Source organism: Diplotaxodon limnothrissa, linkage group LG12 (genome assembly GCF_057381915.1).
Source record: "Diplotaxodon limnothrissa isolate DT_005_m linkage group LG12, D_limnothrissa_male_GT1.1, whole genome shotgun sequence".
NCBI classification, from domain to species: domain Eukaryota; kingdom Metazoa; phylum Chordata; class Actinopteri; order Cichliformes; family Cichlidae; genus Diplotaxodon; species Diplotaxodon limnothrissa.
Genome location: NC_140607.1, coordinates 19,535,877 through 19,555,543, shown reverse-complemented (window position 1 = coordinate 19,555,543; position 19,667 = coordinate 19,535,877). Strand labels below are relative to the sequence as shown.

Sequence of the window (19,667 nt, the reverse complement as noted above, 5' to 3'; positions counted from 1 at the left end):
TAAGCTGGCTCCCCATGCATCTTCTTGATTGTATCCACCCAAATCCAGATCTCGGTGCTTATCTAACATCTGAGTTGTGGGATTGCATGGGTCATGAAAGCCCAGCAGCCCAGTCCTTGAAGCTCAGCATTGCTGCTCTGCTATTGATTTTCCATTATGTCTCCAATCTGCAGCAGTAATCCAATAGTATCCGGGGACTGAAGCAGAGCAAAAGGAACCCATATGTGATATCTCTGGAGATGGAGACTGTGGGAGCCTTGTTGACTGAATACCTCACAGCCTTGAAGTCATAGTCAGATGGTTTTGAAAAAGATTGTGATCCAGATTGTCCTAATTTTAGCCTAGCTATTCTACTGAAGGGCACTGGTAGATATAGATCATTTTGAAGAGAGTATAATTTCCGTAGCATGGTTAATGATGTGTTGATTGATCTGCCTGACCACTGCCTTTATTATTACTACTGGTTTGCCCGCTGGGATCATTGAGGGAATATTAGCACAGCTACTTTGAGTTTTTGACAGCTTAGATTTATTCAATCTGCATAATCATCATACCAGACAGCCCACGTCTGCTCTCTGCAACATATTTTCCTTTCAAGGACTGCCTTGGCTGCAGAGTGGCTATTTGACTTCCACAGGGGCAGAATGGCAGCCTTGGCAATAACCCCGAAGCCGCGGAGGAGATACGGCATGAGAGCCAGTGTTTGATCTGCACTCAAGTGTGTTTGTTTGAAGGGTGGTAGAGTTTCTGACAAGGCTGTAGGGACGAGTGGGAATGGAGTTGTTTACGTACAGTGAGGCTCAGGGAGAGATGAGAGGTAAATGCAAAGTTTTAGAAAGAAAACCAAAAACAAAAAAAGCTTCACAAGAAGGGAAGGACACGGTGCTCGAAAAGTAACGTTTCATAATGAAGTTGTGGTAAGTCAGGGAAAAAGTTTAATGTTTTACTAAATGGCTTTAATGTCTGCGTTTAGTTTATCAAGTTGTTGAAAGCTGATCCTGGAATGACATTTCCTGCATTGCTTAGGAATTTTCTTCAGGTCATTGCAAAGTCTTATCGTAACATAGACTATCTTTGACCTTACTTGCTTTTTCACAAAGGCATCGAAATATCAACTCCCTATGCACACGCCTGTGTGAGTTTTCCATTCAGACTCAGGCTTTCATGTACTAAGTTTCCTTTTTATTGACCCGTTGGATCACTTTCCCCATTTGGTTCTCGCCCAAGACCACAAATATCCACATCCACTGTCTACCAGAGGCATTGATTTAACAAAGCTGCGTTTTTGTGTTAGCGAGGTCGTCTAATGTAATTGTGAAACACGAGGTATTGTGTTACACGTGTACAGTGTACTCTTGTTTTCCTCGTTAGAGTCCTGTGTGAGTGGCATTTACCATGGGATGGGAGTGTTTGACAGCGGTGAGACGCTCCTGATTAGGATCCTCCGTTCATTTTTACCGACCATCTGTCTGCCTCTCTTTTGTTGAGAGGTGAACAAGAGACCTGCTGTTGTTCACTGCAGCTGCGGGCCTCTCGTGGATTGTTCTCGAAGCAGTCTGTTAGAGTACCAGCTGGGTTGTGGGGTCAGGTGAGGGAGAGGTGGCTGGAGCGCGAGAGAGAGAGCGAAAGAGAGGTCCGCACAATTCATTTTGACACTGACACTCAGGCCGGTGCTGAGCTGAGAGCCAGACAGGCCTGCCTACGGGCTTATTAACATTCCTCAGGCTCAGGGCACATAGTGTAAAGGCTCAGGTGGATCAACACCTCATTACACTGACTGACGAGGCTCGAGATCAATAACAGGATTTTATGACAGACGTGAGCTTTACAAAAAACAGGAGCTCGCACAAAAAACCATATTGGGTTTGTTGTGTGAGCGAATGTGCTCGTGTCCTTTTCGTAAGGAAGGAAATTGTTTTTAAGGTGATATAAAAGCTATGAATGATTCACAGAGGCAGAATAAGACCGAGTAAGCCTCTAGCCAGGATGGTCTCTGTGGTCTGTGCTTTTGTCTCTTATGTGTTTATAGCAACAGAGAAGCTGGTGTGCAGATTAGGAGCCAGTCTGGAGATAAGAGCTGAGTGTCTGCTACACTCTCAATATCTGAATCTCTGCGTGTGAGCGTATTTTCGTCCAAGTGCACCTTACTCCATTTGGAGACTATTTCCAACAAAGGTGCAACATATTGCGAGGATTTTACTTTGCAAGAACCAAACACAAACAAGACTTTTTCAATTAGTGTTCCACTGCATGGCGATGATGTGATGATGATGTGACAGCTGGTCACAAAACAGGTGACTGCAGGGCATGAGGGCAGCAAGACATTGTGCGATACTCAAAGCTCCAGTAACAGCAGGCGCATTTATATGCAGGTGATGTGGTGACTGCAGCCTTGCGAGAGCTTGTCAAAGTCCAACTTTTGCAAGTGCTCTTACTCCTCACTTCTTCTCAGTGTGTCCTGAGGCAACATTTAAATGACTTACGCCACTCTGTCTCATTTTCTCTGGGAGTGTTAGTGGAGAAAAACAGACACATTTTAAGGAGGAGTGGAAAATTCATGGAGAGCATACGTAGAAACAAGACAGACTGGTGCTTTGTGGCTCAGGGAGGACTTGGATGAGCTGTAAGCCGGGCAGTGACACGCTGTGCAGCTCCACTCCTTTATGAGGTGTTGTTCTGCACGTACAAAGTCTTGAATATGGAGGCAATATGAAAACAGAGAAGCCGGCGATTAGATTAAAGTGTAACAAGATTTCTGTATCTGCACGCTGTGCTTTGTGAGGTGGTGAAGTGACAGGCAGGAAAGGACTGTTTCTCCAACACGGCACTCGAGCAGAACTCTGATGTTTATTACAAAACACAGATGTACATCTCATGAGTCAGGAGTGACTATCAGAGTTAAAGTGCCTTTTTTATCAGGTGGAGATTAGCAGAATCAGCAAGATTCACTTACTTTAATGCAATGTCAGTGCCTTTTTAAAAATATTTTATAGTAACTTACTGGGCACCCGTTCTCTTACAGAAGGTCCTGTGACAACTCCTGATGATTGCTCAGCCTGACAATCAAGAGCTGCTGCCCTGATTGCTGCTCGTCAGGCACAGCTTTTCATTAAGCAAGGTATGCTTTTGACTGCTCAGTAAATTTTAGAGTGATACGACAATTGACAAGAATTACGGTGTTATAGTTTGTTGCCTGAATGACTTTGTGTCACTTTTAGATGTCTACAGCCACAGAAAATGGGACAGGAGGGAATCGGAGCTCAGAGAAAACCTACAAGAAGGTAAAGGAGTGTGTTTGGTAACATTTTCATGTTATGATGAATATGAGCACGATCCCTTAACATTTACTTGGAAATGCTGCTGTTTAGAGTCAGCTTTTGCTTCTGAGCCACTCGAGTCCCTTAACTCCTTCTGCAGCACATTATGTCGTGACCCTCCCACAGCCAGCTGCCAGCAGTCAGTCAAGTGCTGGGTACATTTGTTTTCTTTCTTGTACTGTAGACGTCACTCCTTATGGAAACATCTCTCTCTTTTCTTTTTTTTAAGATTCACCCATAATGCATTTCTTTATACTAGCTACCTCTGTTCAGGTTTGGGGAAATATGTTTTAGAGGTGTCATGCAATAAAAACACAAACTGGATTTGTGTCCAAGTCTGCAAGTGCAGTTGGATGTGTTTGTGTGGAAATTCTCATATTTCAAATCAAATCAAAGGGTAAACAAGGGAGCAAGTGTGCCACGGCTAGACTAATGTGATATTTTCTTTTCGAATTTCCCATCCAGACCACATCCTCGGCGTTAAAGGGAGCCATTCAGCTTGGTATTGGCTATACAGTGGGAAACCTCACCTCCAAGCCTGACAGAGATGTTCTTATGCAAGACTTCTATGTGGTGGAGAGTGTCTTTCTGCCCAGGTCAGTGATCCCACACGCACATCCACAGTGTTACATTCACAGAAACACTCTCTCAGCATATGTGTTTTTGTGCGTTGAAGGTTTGCGTCCTTGTCGCGTAAGCTCAAGGTTATTTATCTGCAGGACTTGGTGAATAGGAGAGCTGCTTCGTAAAAACAGACTGTGTGTAGGTTGGCTGTGAATGAATGAATGGGAAGTGAGTGAAGGGCACGCTTCGCCTGGACGGCCTCCGCAAATATTATATGTTTGGATCTCGAATGAAAAACATTAACCGCTGTTATTAATCCCGCTCGGTGGAAACTACATGCGCTCGAAATCCACTCCAAAGAAAATGTGGTACCACCTCAAACTGCCAGCGTCATCATTTATCAACAGTTTTGCTAGTCTAAGTCATGACGCAGGGATAAAACTATTCTAGTGGATTATCTTGCCAAGAACTGTGGAATCAGCTTACTGTGTGCCTCTTAACTGCCACAGAGCAAAACGTACGGCGGCGCGCCGCTGAGCTATCTTCAAAATTACATCATCAGCTCAAAGAAATGCTTTATATAATCTAAAGCAGGACGAGGAATTCATCGAAAGTGTTGCCTTATGTCCACACATATGGTTTATTAACACACAGCTGATGCTGCGGCACATACTTTATCAGTTTTTGTTTTCTTTTAGAGCTGTAGAGGAACTACAAAAACAAATTAAATCAGGAGCAGCTGAGCAAAAGATGTCTATTAGTTGCTGTTTGTCCATCCCAGTGTAAATACATCCAAGGTCATTCAATGTTGTGTTTAACCCTTGGACGTCAGGAGGAGAATTACAGTCCTATCAGGATGTACTTTGTGGTTTACCTTAGAGATGCTGCACCAGGATATGCAAACTGGGCATGGTTTATGCAAACCTCCTCCTGGCACGCACACCAGTCCTGCTCCTCAGCAACAGCCAAACAAAGCTCTTGTTGTGTTTGACTGATAAAGGCCCTGATGACTTTCAAGACTTTGATGAAAACTCCACATCTCTCGCTGAGACTAGTGTTGCCAACTTAGCGACTTTGTCGCTATATTTAGCGAGTTTTCAGACCCCTTAGCGACTTTTTTTTCTAAAAAAAGTCGCTAAAAACAGACGTGAAAGCGCGTATCGCTTTTACTCTCAACAAGCAGCGGGTGCTGTAACGCAGTCAGTTCTTCTTTTACTCTTTTACTCTTATGCTGTTTTGTGGATCACAAGGTTTAAAACTACTTATAAACACACACACACAAAGTAACTCCACCAGAGTGCCTATTTCGGGTCACTTTTGCCGGTCCAAGCCCGGGTAAAGAAGCAGGGCTGGAATTGTGACATAAAAAAAAACAATAATTGCTAAAAGAAATTTAATTTGTAGTTCTAAATAAACTCTAAATGCATTTAGGACGGTTTTTACTCACTTTATGTCTCTTCCACGATGTTATTTCTCTCTCCAACAACATAGGTTACAATTTAGATTAGCATGACCAATTATGCAAATTAAGCGATGACATCATTTAGCGACTTCTAGCGACTTTTAGGACAACCAATAGCGATTTTCCTTACTGAGGAGTTGGCAACACTAGCTGAGGCTCTGAAGCGCAAAATGACGAGCGACAATTGGTTTAAAATGAGGCTTGTTTCATCCAGCCCAAGTTTGAATTAAAATGAAAGTGGTGGCAGTCTCCAGGGCCACCTTTTTCACAGGGGGAGAAAGAATCTAGGCCATGTTGTTAGGAAGAAAATAAAATTACACAAGACAGAACAAACAGAGTGTAATGAGTGAGGGGAGAAAATGAATGTCTTACATCTTTATTCTGACATAACAGTTTCCTATTTTATTCTTTCTGCTTTCCCTCAGCATTTATCTTCTGTTCTGTAATAGCACACAAACCCTTCTCTTTCCTCCCACCGCAGGACTACCCTGAACAAGTGACTAAACGATGGAAACGGAGATGTCGCTTTGACTCCCACACGCTTAATTTTCAGTTTGTCTCACACCTTTCCGCAGACTCACGCAGACAGAGAGGGAGATGAATCCCTGATTAGACTGAAATTTTTCCGGGCGCTTGTGTTGCTTAATGTTTTTTTTCTTTTAAGTAGACTCTCAATCAGTGGCAAATGATTCCCGTTGTCCTCGCGCACTAAACAAACCATTCAAATGCCATTGTTGCGTGATCACAGATATAGTGTTACACCTGCGCCTTGCCTCCGTGTCACTGAATATAGCACACGCAGGGAACAACAAAAGGGCCTCTCTACCCAGAGCAGCTTCCAAATAACCAGATTTAGAGGTGCCCTGGGAAACAAAACCTTTATTAACCTATTTCTGCAACTACAAAACTGATTCCAATGAAAGTTTAGCTTTAAAAAAAGACTCGACGGCTGACTCACGCTACCCTTATCCAATGTGCTTACAGGATTATGGGTTAGGTTAGTTAGAAACAGGGTCAGCCTTTGTCGAAGCCCGTCTGGAAACGTCTCCCACTCCACGCTTGGCAAAAAACAAAAAAAACATGCAGGTTATTGTGTCTCATTTTGTTTGGCTTTAAACCTTTTTATTTGAGCCATTTTCTCCCCATTTGAGCTGAAGTGCATGTTTTTTATTTGGTATTGTTCGATCCAGTAATTAGAGCCATCTTCAGTCTCCAGGCGAAGAACTCTATACAGACCTATCTCTGTTAGCACAATGCTGGTGGATCTGGGTTCCCATAGAGGACTTACTGAAGCCTGTTCAAGCAGGAATGGAAGAAAATACAAGGGCCCTCTGATAAAATTACCCAGAGTCAATAGCGTAGATACCAGGCACAAAGATTAGGTGCTGGTGTTCATTTCCCGCGGTAGTGCCAGTTTTCCAGGGGGCGTGAGAATGCATCTGTGTTACTGACACTAACATGTTTCCTTTTGTAATGTTAAAGCTTCTTTTTTAAATTTCATGTCAGTTAGTGTTGAAAGATGTATCTAATATACCCGTTTGTGTGTTTGTCTCATCTTGTCTTGGTCAAATATTACCAGTGAGGGAAGCAACCTGACTCCAGCACATCACTATCCTGACTTCCGCTTCAAGACGTACGCCCCGCTGGCCTTCCGCTACTTCAGAGATCTGTTCGGCATCAAGCCAGATGACTACCTGGTAAGACTAAAAACCTGGCAGACCTTGCAGGTCATTATTTGTGTTCATGCTCATAATCCAGACCTCAGCTCCGTCTGGATCACCACCTCATTTGTATGGAGCCATGCCGCAGGAAGCAAATCTAGTGCACTCTCATTTCTCAGCACAGCAACTGAAATTAACCTGCTGGTCCTATTCAAGGGGGTAAAAAAAGGTCATTTTAAGTTTTTGCTTTCAAGACTTAAAGGAAAAAAAAAAAAAGGAGATTTAAGAAAATATGCTGAGTCACTTCCTGTCACTGACTGCCTGCCCAGTATTTCCCTGCACATAACCCGCATAAACTCACTGCTGTTTATGAGATTAAACAGAGATCATTTTTATAAATTGGTGAGATCTATGACATTGGATTTTGATTTTTTACCTGTTCCAGCCTCGATGCAAAGCTCAGCTAACTGCTTGCTAGGTGCTATAACTTCACATTCAACGTAAGGTGTTACAGGGGCATAAATGCTGAAATCGCATCATTTTGAGGCTGTTGCTAGGCGGTTGCCAGTCTACGTAATGACGTAGATGCATTTTTAAGATGTTCTACATGCCAAGTTTGATTTGTCATCTCCCTGGTTGTGTAGGAGGAGTGGGCAGCCAAAGAAACAACCACACAGGCTGAGATTTCCTGTGTTACAGCGAGATTCACCTGGTTCTTACATGCACACGTCACAAACTGACATAGATAATCAGTTGTAAGTCTGATAAAGAAGAGAGAATTCCTCATTATTTTTGTCTGTCTGGAATTTCTTTCCACCAACTAAATGCTGACTAATGTAGAATCCAATAGGTTCAGTAATGCTGCAGTCCCCAGGAGGGTGAAGTCAAGGCAAAACATTGGGGTGGTGGAGATACTGGAGCTAATAATGACAGAGCATGTGCCCTCATTAGCACAGCTGTAATCCTCACACATGCAGTGATTTCCCAGCAGACTCACAGGTGCACATTTTGACATTTAGACAGAAGCATTTTGTGTGATTCATGTTTTTGTTTTTGCTCGTTTGCACGTGTTTTTGTCTGTGAAAATATTCCCTGGCTGAAGTCTTTGGTGTTCATTTCAAACGTTTGACAGTTCTAATTTAATGCTAAATTGATACTCTACCTGTATATAAATAAAATTAGATTTCAAAAAGGTGTGATTTCCTCTGACCTTTATCCTGCTGTGGCGGCATCTTCCTGCGTTCCTTATGCCTCGAAGTCTTTCCTAAACCCATCAGGCTACATTGTTCCTTTTGATGGCCAGATTCTTTTCTGCATAAATGAGAGACAAAAAGCTCCAGAAGAGAGTCGGAGATTAAAAAGTTATTTCAAGGCCGAAGAGGGTTGATGGCATAAGGCCCGCCAGCGTTGAGGAGTAGTGCTAATGACTGATGTCCTTGAGGTGATGATGAATTCATTCAGGCGGAGGCCACACTGCGGTGTCTAATTAAGAGAGAATGTGGACACGCATACACAGCCAGCCTCAGTGCAAATGCAATAAAGTGTGGATGTGTTTGTGCTGGTAACGCAACATGACTGTGGATGGTCATCAAGTGGAAGAGTCTCTGGAGAGGGAGAGTGGATGCCTCCAGTGTTTCTCTCTTTTGAAAATGTGGCTCTCATAATGCACTGATTAATATCTAACGCTTCTCTACAGTCTTGCGGGTTCTTGTATGTAGATGGGCACTGCGGGACAGAGGCTCTCGTTTCTTAGCAGGAAGATTCACATGTCCGTGGGCGCCTATAAAGTTTGACAAACAGATAAACAGTAGACTGATGTGAAGCAGAGCTGGCATTAATGGAACAATAAAACAAATGTAGACAGCTTTCTCCGATAAGCATGTGAACAACTGTAGACTTTGGGGCTGATTTTTCATTACAAAAGCGGCCCTCCAATTTTGTGGCACCAGCCGAGGGACCTCTGTTTCCTGCTCTGCTGCGTGCAAAGCTATACCATAAAGAGTTGATTTGTGAATTTGATGTATTAGATATGAAATGTTTATGGCTCTCTTCCTCAGTACTCCCTGGTAAACGAGCCTCTGATTGAGCTGGTCAACCCCGGGGCCAGCGGCTCTCTCTTCTACCTGACCAGCGACGATGAGTTCATCATTAAAACCGTTCAGCACAAGGAGGCCAAGTTTCTCCAGAGGCTGCTACCTGGATACTACATGGTGAGAAGTTTAATGTTACTTCATTACAGTTCGTGATGGCATGTGAAAATTGTTGCTGATTGGTGTCTAAAACCCGCTCGGTGTTAAATGAGTGATTACTCATGAGATGCGTCAGAGGCAAAAATGAGATGGAGTGAAAATGCCCTTTAGCTCCTGCACTAGGAGCCTGAATAGCAATTCAACTTGACTGAGGACAGTGGCAGTTGCATAGATAAAAGTCCAAAATTTGATCAGTTCATTTTGTTATTCATGTTTTTATTTATTGCATCCACATTCTGCTTGACATCAGTGAAGCATGGAGTGTACATGGTGCCAAGTTTTCCACATATGGAGTTTAAACCATACGCAGTCTTCCCCTTCCAGTTAGTCCTCTTCTGCAGCAATTCGCCACTTCTATTCACCGCTTGCTATTTTTAGATATATCCTTTCATAGAAGTGCTGTTCTGACCACTTAAACTTGTGCTCCAGTAGTGTGTTTTAGATCTGATCCACTGTGTCAAAACGGCAACCCTTCACTTGAATGTTTCCTTTTTGGAGAAGAAGGTAAAGTCGCAGGGAACCATATCCGGCAAGAATTGAAGGTGTTGAGCCAAGACTTTGTTAATGTGGAAAAAAAAATACACTCACAAAATTTTGAGTTGTCTATTGAATGTTTTCCCTCAGCAGTCTAACTTTGGGAGACAGTTTGGACAACTCCTTGAATGTTATAGCAAAATCGAAAAGCACGCTCACTGGGCACTATGTGCCATTCCACTGAAAACTGCTGTGCTCTGAGCCGTAACAGAAGACTCAGCACTCTTCTTGGCATGAAAATCAGATATGTCTGACACAGAAGTTTGCTCTTTGCACAAGTTTAAAGTCCTCTGCAAAGGTCTATTTTTTATTTTTTTTTAAATCAGCGGAGCTACAGATTTTTTTATAGTAGTATAAATACTAAACAGATGGTCCACAATTTATAGCTCTATCTACAAACACTAACAGAGCTCCTTATCTGGGGTAGGTACGTCACAGTTATCTGCAATATAATTCTGACCATGCACAAATTAGTTACCAAACTGCTTCCTTTTATCCCACACATTAATATATCTTTTAAAAAATGCACCCAGTCTACAAAAGTCAACGTCGTTGCGACCCCTGTGCTTTCTCTAAATTCACAGAACTTGAACCAGAATCCACGCACTTTGCTTCCCAAGTTTTACGGCCTGTACTGCATCCAGTCTGGAGGCATCAACATCCGATTGGTGGTGATGAACAATGTGTTGCCTCGCTCTGTCAAAATGCACTACAAATACGACCTGAAGGGATCCACCTATAAGAGACGAGCGTCCAGGAAAGAGAGAGAGAAGGCCTGTCCGACCTACAAAGACTTGGACTTTCAAGACATGCACGAGGAGGGGCTTTACTTTGACGCCGAGACGTACAACAACCTCATGAAGACTCTGCAGAGAGACTGTCGGGTAGGTAGTTTTATGGATGTTCTTCTCACAGACTGGCTTTGAAATGGCAGTCGTATCATGACAGGAAGCTCTCTATTGTTCCCTACAACAAATAAGGAAGTCTAGGATGATCTCATTTTGGTTTCATAGCACGGCGCTTTCCTGGTGAAATCCTTTCAAGCTGGAAATCTTAGTCTAGTGAGAAAATATATCTTTTTAAAGGGTTGGTATGTATTCTAACACCAGCAACATGCATCCTTGTAACTTAATCACATTATATACTGCTTTGGGATAATAAGTGCGTATCCTAGATGGGACGAAATATTTTGAAAAGAGAATTTTCCTTGTCTTTGCCACAGAGAGAAAGACAATGTGTTCAGCTAAACTTTCAGTTTGCCTCGGGTCTCTGTTCTTGTTTCCTTGCACGGCTATGTTTCACTACGTGACAGCTCTCCAAACACTGAATGTGATTAAGGCATGATCCTGGTAGCGTGAGACTCAGAGCCCTGTCCAAAGATAGTCTTCCAATCTAAAGGCTCACATTCTTCTCTGTATTAATGCAGACACCGTGAAATTGTTCAACTGAAGGAGGATAGTTTGAGCTTAATAAGAGACATGAGCTGTGATCTGGCGATTCACCAAATCTTTAAAAAAAGAAAACGTTATGCTGCAAACACATAAACTTCATCCTTTCATATCCCTTTGTCTGTCTGCATTACATTAGTTAGGAAGAATTGTTGCTAGTCATGGAGCCTGATGGATCGTATACAGTAAATTTTCAGATTTGTGGGCCATAGCTGTGATTAAATAAGAAGCCTCTAGGTTTTAAAAAGCAAAAGACACAAAACTTACTTGGTACTGATGTCTGCAGCCTCTGTTCCCCTCCCAAGGCAACAATTCAGGCGTTGTGCACCATAAACTCATAAAACAAATGGCTGTATATTAAGCTTTTTTACATTAGAGCTTTCTGAAATGTTGAATTAAGACCCTAATAAAGCACTAAGCATACATAACCTTTGGCTCATTGTCGGTTACAGCAGAAGTTTCCATTTGGAAAATACCCTTTCTAAACACAGAGAGGTGGCATATTTGTGAAGCTATTTATACACCATGATCAAACGCTAGATAATCAGGTTAGAGCAGACCTGGGCATCGGACAGCCTCTAGTTAGTTGTGCTTTTATTTTAAAGTCACCTTTGGGGTTTTGTTGTTTGTTTTTTTTAAAAATCTATATATGTACATGTGTGCAAGCAAATGGAGCTTCACTGTGAACATGTTCGTGGAAACACTTATGAGAGATATGATACGATATGTAAATGTCAGCTCGCACTAAAAATAAAATAAAAAGACAGTTTCAGGGTGTAGAGTTTTTTTTAACAAGACATGTATGTAAGTATGTATTTACTGAGGTCAGAGGTAAGACTGTGTGCTTTGCTTGTGGAGAGCTCATTTGTGTGTTTGAGGAGTACAATTTGAATCGCCATTCTGAGACTAAACACACAGAGATGATTTTGAGTGTTTCTCTTTGGCTCTGGGTGAGGGCTGTGTCAATCCCACCCAGTGACAATTACACAGGCCAGTTACTTATTCTTTTAGGTAAATCCCAAGTATATTACAGAGGAGCTGGCAGGAATGACCTTAGTGAAAGGGACTGTAACAGGGAGTGATTTGTTCACAGATAACTGGCAGACGTTATGTCCAAATCTGACAAATTTCAGATTTGGACACTTTAAAAATGATTGAAGGCAGATTTAGACAGAAGTAACTGAACTGAACCCAGAACTGAAATTCATATGTTAGCATTGTACGATACAGCAGGAGGTGTGTAACTTGGTGCTAAAAATTAACCATGTTCATAACTAATAGAGTTAATTGGGGGCGAGAACGCTGAACTGTGTTTTGCACTTTTGAAGGAACATGAAACTAAATATGGTGACATAGGCTACCACACAGCTGTCAGGTGGCTCAGCCTGGGGAAAGAGTATGGGACCTCAGACCAGAAAGTCAAGAGCATTATGAGAAGAAAGGCACAGACTTTCCAGAGCTCTCAGATGCAGAATAGAAGGCAGATCTTGCATTTGCTGTCGCTGTGACTGTCCTTCACATTTCAACTTTAGACACTGAATCTGATGATTTTAATGCACTTATTTAAGACCAAAGCCAGCTAGTTTTACTGCACTGGAAAAAAAAAAGAAATAAAAAAACACAGATTAATTCATTTACCTAAGAGGCAAGATGGCAACAGTATTTTGTATAAAGTTAAGTCTTGTGCAAAAATATGCGCATACAGTTCACAGTTGTTTTGGGGAATGTTGAGTAAATGGTGATTAAATGTTGATGTTTTTACTGTGTCACATTTTCATCGTCTAACTGTAATGACGACTCTTTCTAGTAGCACTTTATAAAGAAAGAAAATTAATAAGTAAAATTGAGTTGGGCTTTTTGGTGTGTCGCTTCACAACAGCCCCAGCTTGTCATGTGGTCTCTTGGGAAAGTTAATTGCCCACTTATGTTTTTAAGGGCCATTTCAAAGTGCAGAAAATCTAGACCTCAATCGTTGTTTTTTGGGGGAAAAAAAATGTTAACAGCCTGCTGTATTTAACCTGGAAATAGACCTGGATGTTACAGCAAGTGTTGATGGGTACATCAGATGAGTTCAGGGAACAGCAAAAGAAAGACTTCCTGGCAAAGTTCCTGCTGAGTCGTGCCAACCTGCCAGACCTGGCAACCTCGTGAGGCTCCATATAGCTAACAACTTAATGACTTCCCTTACACCAAACTTCAGGTAAATGATTCAGTTTTTTATTTGGAAGAAGAGGAAACAAACATGATGTTTTTATTGAAAGAATTAAAGCTAATGAATAGTGGGATGCTGTGTGTTTAAATCAGCCTATTATGTAACACAATCTGTGTCCTCTAATTTCTGTATACTCAGAAAACAAGTAATGACATGGGTAGCTCAGTTTTACAGAAAATCTTTTGCTGCATTAGTTTGTAGTTTTTTGTTCCTCTTTAGGGGAAATTGATTCCTCTTACAGGATTGCTGCATGAACAGGTGTGATCACCTCTTGCTTTCCCTCCTTTTAAGTCAAACATTATCTCGAGTTTTGCGGTAAATCTGGGTCTTGTGATGTTGACTTACAGTCAGGCTACCATAAACTCAGAGCCTTATGTAATCTCCTCAGGTTAGAGTGTTTCTCATTATCATTAACCAGTGTGTTGACTTCCTCAAAGTTCTGTTTTCTTAAGCACACTGACACCGACATCCTCCCTTCTGGCTAATTCAGTGATTTCTTAATGTTTAACCTGGCAGCGCACGCAAGCAGTTCACAAGCTCAAAGTACAACAGAGATGCACTGGCTGTCTGTGTGTGTATAAAATTAATGTATATAGTTTATAAAACCTATATGGTGTATGCAAGTTGGACTGTTTTGCAGCAGCTGTTACAGAGACTGTGCTGTATAGTTTATTGTCATGGCTTCCTGCGTTTGCCTCCTAAGCGGGAAGCAAAGTGCCCTCTAAGCAGAATCTCTGTCCATTTCCATGAGTAAGCAGCTAACCCCGTCACCGCAGGAGAGGCTGCGGACCAGAACGCAGAGTAAGGGTCGGCAGAAGCTAAGCAACAGGGGGCATAGGGGGCTTTGGAGGGAACGAGGAAGTGGAAGAAAGAGTTGTCCTTTAATAGCTATGATAAAAAAAGTAATGTTCAGCTGTTTTTCCAGATCCTGCAGGGAATGTGGGAATGTGGAAAGTCAGTTTAGTTAAAAGAAGAAATGGTGTTTGAGCAATGCTTGTGACATTTCAGAAATAACCGATACGAGAAATGTGCTCTCTTCTTAAGTCTCTCCTCTCCATTACTCTCCAGCTCCCCTGATACTCCCCCAAATGCCAAAACAACACGAGGCATTAATAATTCATGCTGAACTCTACTCTACAGAGAGAGTGAGACAGAGAGGGTTTATTGTAGAGTGTGTGTGCATCTACCAGTCTGACTCTGGGTGTGTGTGTGTGTGTGTGTGTGTGTGTGTGTGTGTGTGTGTGTGTGTGTGTGTGTGTGTGTGTGTGTGTGTGCGTGTGTGTGTGTGCGTGGTGAAGAGCATTGCTGTCACATTACAGTGACTGTGCAGTGAGGCAAACATAATGACTGTGATGCTGAAGATGAAATCAAGCTGTTAGGAGACTTTTCTTCACAACACATGCTTGGCTGTCAACACTTTGTCATCTTGTGGGCAACTCAGGCCAAAAAAGCATTAAGAAATATACACTTTTGGCCACTTTATTAGATACACTTGCTAGTACTGGTTTGGCCCCCTGTATGCCTTCAGAAGTGCCATAGAATAGCATAGATTCACAAAGGTGCTGGAAACATTTCTTGGGCATTTTGGTCCATATTGACATGATGGCATCACACAGTTGCCGCTCGCTGGATATTTTTTCTCTTTCTGACCATTCACTGTGAGCCCTATAGATGGTTGTGCAGGCAAATCCCAGCAGATCAGCAGTTTCCAAAAAAACTCTGCCCAGCCTGTCTGGCACCAGCAACCATGTCAAGTTCAAAGTCACTTAATCGCTTTTCTTCGCCATTCTGATGCTCACTTTGAACTTTAGCTTGTCGTCTCCGCCATGCCTCAGCTCTTGAAAGCACTGAGTCACAGGAATCTAATTGGCTGATTAGATATGTTTGTTAACAAGAAGATAAACAGGTGTACCTAATAAAGCGGGTGCAAGTGTATTTTAAAATCCAAGCTTTTGAATTTCAGACACCAACAAGGATAGAAATGGAAAGATTTAGTGCAATGCAGGCATGAACATGTGATAGATGGATTGTAATGGGAGTAATTTTGAATTATAATGACCGCTGTGTGGAAATACAGGGTAAAAAAATAGATGTTTTTCTTTTTTCTATTAACAGGTGAATTAAATGTGATTGTCTGCAATTATTCTGGTTAGACATTGATTCCCTTCTGGCTGTCGACTGGTTGATTAATGTGATTAAAGTGTTTTGGGGCACAGAGAGCAAATTTAATCTATTTTCTCTTTATTTTTAGCCATTAAATTAACCATTATATGGAAAATAATGTTGTTTGTGGAATTAACAGGTCAGTGGAAAATAGGAAGAATACAGCAGAGTGTGGTAGACAAGTGAAAACAAATATTACAGAGAGGGAAGCTCAGTTGATCACTCGGGTCAGGAAGTGTGTTGCTCTTACAGCCGTTTTGTCAGCAGTCATTGAAGCCACTCGTTGCGTGGCGTCGTGACGTCATGGAGAGCAGTACGAATATGAAAACATTACGCCCTACTTTACACCCCTGTGGGACTTTTCTTTTTAAAGTTTCAGATCACAATGTGTTATGTTTGAATCATTCGAAGGGTAAAGTTAAATTAGATTTCTTTCTAATCAAGGCCATTTTCTGAATCAAGCCCTTTTTTTCAGTTTTTATTGTGTCATTTCATACCGTTTTTTTACCCATTGTGAAGAAAAGATCTTAAATTACCAACACTGACAGTGTGTTGCGGGATTTGAGTTGTGGCTTTTGTGACCTCCTCAGGTGGCGGGTTGGTGTTTGTTCCTTTCTGCCCCATCACGACTTCTGCGACAAACCAAGCGTTCTTGAACTGGACTCGTAGTCGGTGTATACTTGGAAAAAGTGCTTCAGCTTGCTCAATGAATAGGGAACACATGTATTTGTGTATTATTGATGTATTAGTGCAAAGTCGGGCGGCTCTACTGGCTCAGAGCTGAATGGGTGGAGGAGCGCTTTAGGCTAGACTATGATGAGAAAAATCGAATTTTGTTGAGGATTAAGCTTTGCTATGACAAAGCTGGCGTCTCACGGGAGCTTTAGAGCAGTATTATTATTACTTTCACTATGAGACAAGAACGGTTGTGTTTGAAAGCAGGAACTAAAGACTGTACCGGTATGCCCCTCAGAATAAGTCAGATTAAAAAATACAAGGAGAAATTTTGCATAAATAACACACAAACGTGGGTGTTCTCTGTCTGCTGTGATGCTTTGATTGTCCGTCGGGGAAAACTGGGGCCCGGATGCTCGGTCGTGGCTTTCTGTAGGCAGCGTGATGTGTATGGCTCTATTCAAAATGGTTGCTGTTTGAATAGGCTGGGGGAGTTTGAGCGAGGGGATGCAAATAGTTGATATGAAAAAAGAGAGGGGTGGGGGGTGATCGGTGAAAAGGCCCTGTGTTTGCTTTGAGTCACTCATTAAGTCTGCTTGCAGTTGTGTGCATGAGTGTGTGCCGCTTTGGCTTTAAATATCAGCAAATGCTAACTTGATTTACAATGAACACTAATAAAATCTTCTGACTATAGATAACTTCATTTTGCTCTGGATTCTGGGCCATGACTGTCTTTGATTATGTCAGGTTTTTTCTGCAGTAAATATAGAAATCTTTGTGGGAATGCATAGTGTTAAAGCATTTATCTGGTTTATTCATTCATGTTTAGACAGCCTGTTTCATCTGATTTTTCATCCCATATAAACACATTAAAGCTGTCGAGGGAAGCGCGATTTATGACTCGAAAGCTCAACTGGCATTGTTTTGACCTTAAACGAAGGCAGAGTTCAGCGGTAGGCGTGGCGTAGCTGCAAGCTCGATCCCATCAGAAGATGTGTGTCATTTTTATTCTGCCGACTGTATTTGCAAAAGCAAATGGCTTCAAGCTAAGAATATTAAACCGTTACCATAGCTTGTCTTATTTTTCTTGGTTGTTTGTTTCAGTCTGGGTCATAAAGTAAGCCTCAGTACATGGCAGTGACCTCAATCCCATTCCCAGAACAAGCTCCCACCTCACTTTCTGCCCTTTTCCTGCCACAGGGTGGCTTTTCTTGAGCGCTGGGTTCCCATAAAGTCAGAGGGTTTATGGGAAGCTTGGTAAAAGGCTCCTCAGACGGGTCGGTGTGTAACACTTGGCTCTCTGTGGTGAAACACCTTGTGTATTTGGCTCTGAACAGGTTTCAGCAGAGATTTCCTGTTGCTGGCTTTCTGGTCTTTCATCACCCGACACACTTTTGACTGAGCTGGGTGATGAAAGTGTTTTAGGAAGGAAACAACTCCCTCCTCATGAGAGTCTAGTAGAAAACTTTTCAAAGTTTTGAGAGGTGGGAGATTGAATCATGTAACTATATCCAGATTGTGATATTGAGTGAACTCTTTTTATTTGTAATTTGCAATAGGTGCTTGAGAGTTTCAAGATCATGGACTACAGTCTTCTGCTGGGCGTGCACGTCCTGGACCACAGAGAGGGGGGCGAGCAGGGTCAGGCAGGGGGTGATGGGAGGAGACCCGTGGCTCAGAGGGTGCTTTACTCCACCGCCATGGAGTCCATTCAAGGAGACGGCAAGGCTGCTGAAGCCCTCACCACTGATGACACGTGAGTTTATTCAGCCTGGGGGGGCGAAGCACACACATGCACACACACATGCACACACACATGCACACGCACACCTCCTCTGTTTGTCTCCTGATGTCCACTTTTTCCCTCGCAGACGTTACACAACCTTCCACAGAACGCTCGAACACACAGTCGGGCTCTCGCATAACCATAGCTACAAAAATACAAACACTGGTCTGCATATTTACAGCAACACACACACACAAATGTAAATACTGCAGGAGCCTCTTTTACAAACACTCGTAAAAAGTGCAGAGGCACGTTTGAACGTTCATTTGAACTACAGCTGCTTTCTAAATGCTGCCATGTTTTGGTTTCTGTCTTCTTTTTCAGGATGGGCGGCATCCCAGCCCGGACACACAAAGATGAAAAGCTGCTCATCTACCTGGGCATCATAGATATTCTACAGTCATACAGGTACTGATGCTAATGAAACTGAAAAACACTGGATTTTTACTGCCTTTCCTTCTTACTTTGTCTAGAAAATAGATTAATATGTTGACTTCTTGTGCCACGAAGTCTTATGAGATCCAACAGCCTTTTGGGTCATCAGCTTTTCCTACTCGTGGTGCTTTAAAAGCATCGCATAAACCTTTGTGAGCCTTGTCGGCATCAGACTCTTGACAGCGAAGGCGAAGTCAGATCAGGTCAGATATGATGAAAAGGCAGAGTTTGTGTACTTTTGCTCTCTTAAAAGCTAAATGTTGCTTAACTTAAAGGCAGAACTTTAAGTTGAGCAAAGCTTTGCGCTGCACCCAGAGGGAAAAGTGAAACCTTTTAGGTTTGATCGGGCATAAAGGGGAATTTGTTGTATAACCTTCGTAACAAGGCCTCTTTTTGTTGTGTTTCTCCTGCAGGTTCATTAAAAAGTTGGAGCACTCATGGAAAGCCCTGGTGTACGATGGTGTAAGTTGATAGCCTGCTCAAATCTGATGGAGCAGCTTTTATGAATGAGCCTTTTATTTTGTTACGTCCTCTTTAAAATTACCCGTGGCTGTCTGATAAAAACCTGACTTCTTTTTTTTTTTTTTTTTTTTTTTTTCTTTCCTCCCTTTCTGATTTGTCCTCAGGACTCCGTCTCAGTCCACCGGCCCGGGTTTTACGCCAGCCGCTTCCTGAAGTTCATGAGCACACGGGTCTTCAGGAAGACTCAGCGTAAGTCAGCTGACTGATCATGGTCATGTGAAACTAAAGGAGGAAACAAAATGTGGAAAGCTGGAAATCCTGCTCTGGTAACAGGAATGAAACTGTAGGCAGTTTATCTTATGAATTACTGGGTATTTTGATGTCACTGAAATGGCACTGGGTCTTTTAGAGTTGGCTATTGGATAAGCTTTTGAAGCACATGATCCGTAAACTCCGAGATAGGAAAATAGTTTTTTAATAGTTTTATCCGTAGCATCTATTCTCAGTGTCCTGGGTGTGGCTGTAGGTGAAACCAGGAAGCTGTTTTGGAACATCAAATATAGAAACAAATGTTACCATGTCGGACCCCCTCTGTGGAAATACATATGGCTGAGGCACTGATTTGAGGATTTAGCTGCGCTGTTAACCATTGCCAAGTCCCGACAGAGGGAGATGACAGGAAAGGATTTTATTTCACGC

At 42.3% G+C, this 19,667-nt stretch overlaps 1 protein-coding gene across 1 annotated transcript in view; it reads left to right on the top strand.

The window, feature by feature from the left end:
* The window catches only part of pip5k1bb (phosphatidylinositol-4-phosphate 5-kinase, type I, beta b), a 30,744-nt gene that overhangs the window by 6,492 nt on the left and 4,585 nt on the right, over positions 1 to 19,667 (top strand). The window contains exons 2-11 of the mRNA XM_085368171.1: positions 3,023 to 3,118; positions 3,219 to 3,281; positions 3,783 to 3,913; positions 6,923 to 7,040; positions 9,062 to 9,214; positions 10,372 to 10,671; positions 17,845 to 18,041; positions 18,396 to 18,479; positions 18,920 to 18,968; positions 19,133 to 19,217. Of these exons, the coding sequence (XP_085224297.1) occupies positions 3,219 to 3,281; positions 3,783 to 3,913; positions 6,923 to 7,040; positions 9,062 to 9,214; positions 10,372 to 10,671; positions 17,845 to 18,041; positions 18,396 to 18,479; positions 18,920 to 18,968; positions 19,133 to 19,217 (1,180 nt within the window). The 5' untranslated portion in view covers positions 3,023 to 3,118. The remainder of the gene's footprint in view (positions 1 to 3,022; positions 3,119 to 3,218; positions 3,282 to 3,782; positions 3,914 to 6,922; positions 7,041 to 9,061; positions 9,215 to 10,371; positions 10,672 to 17,844; positions 18,042 to 18,395; positions 18,480 to 18,919; positions 18,969 to 19,132; positions 19,218 to 19,667) is intronic.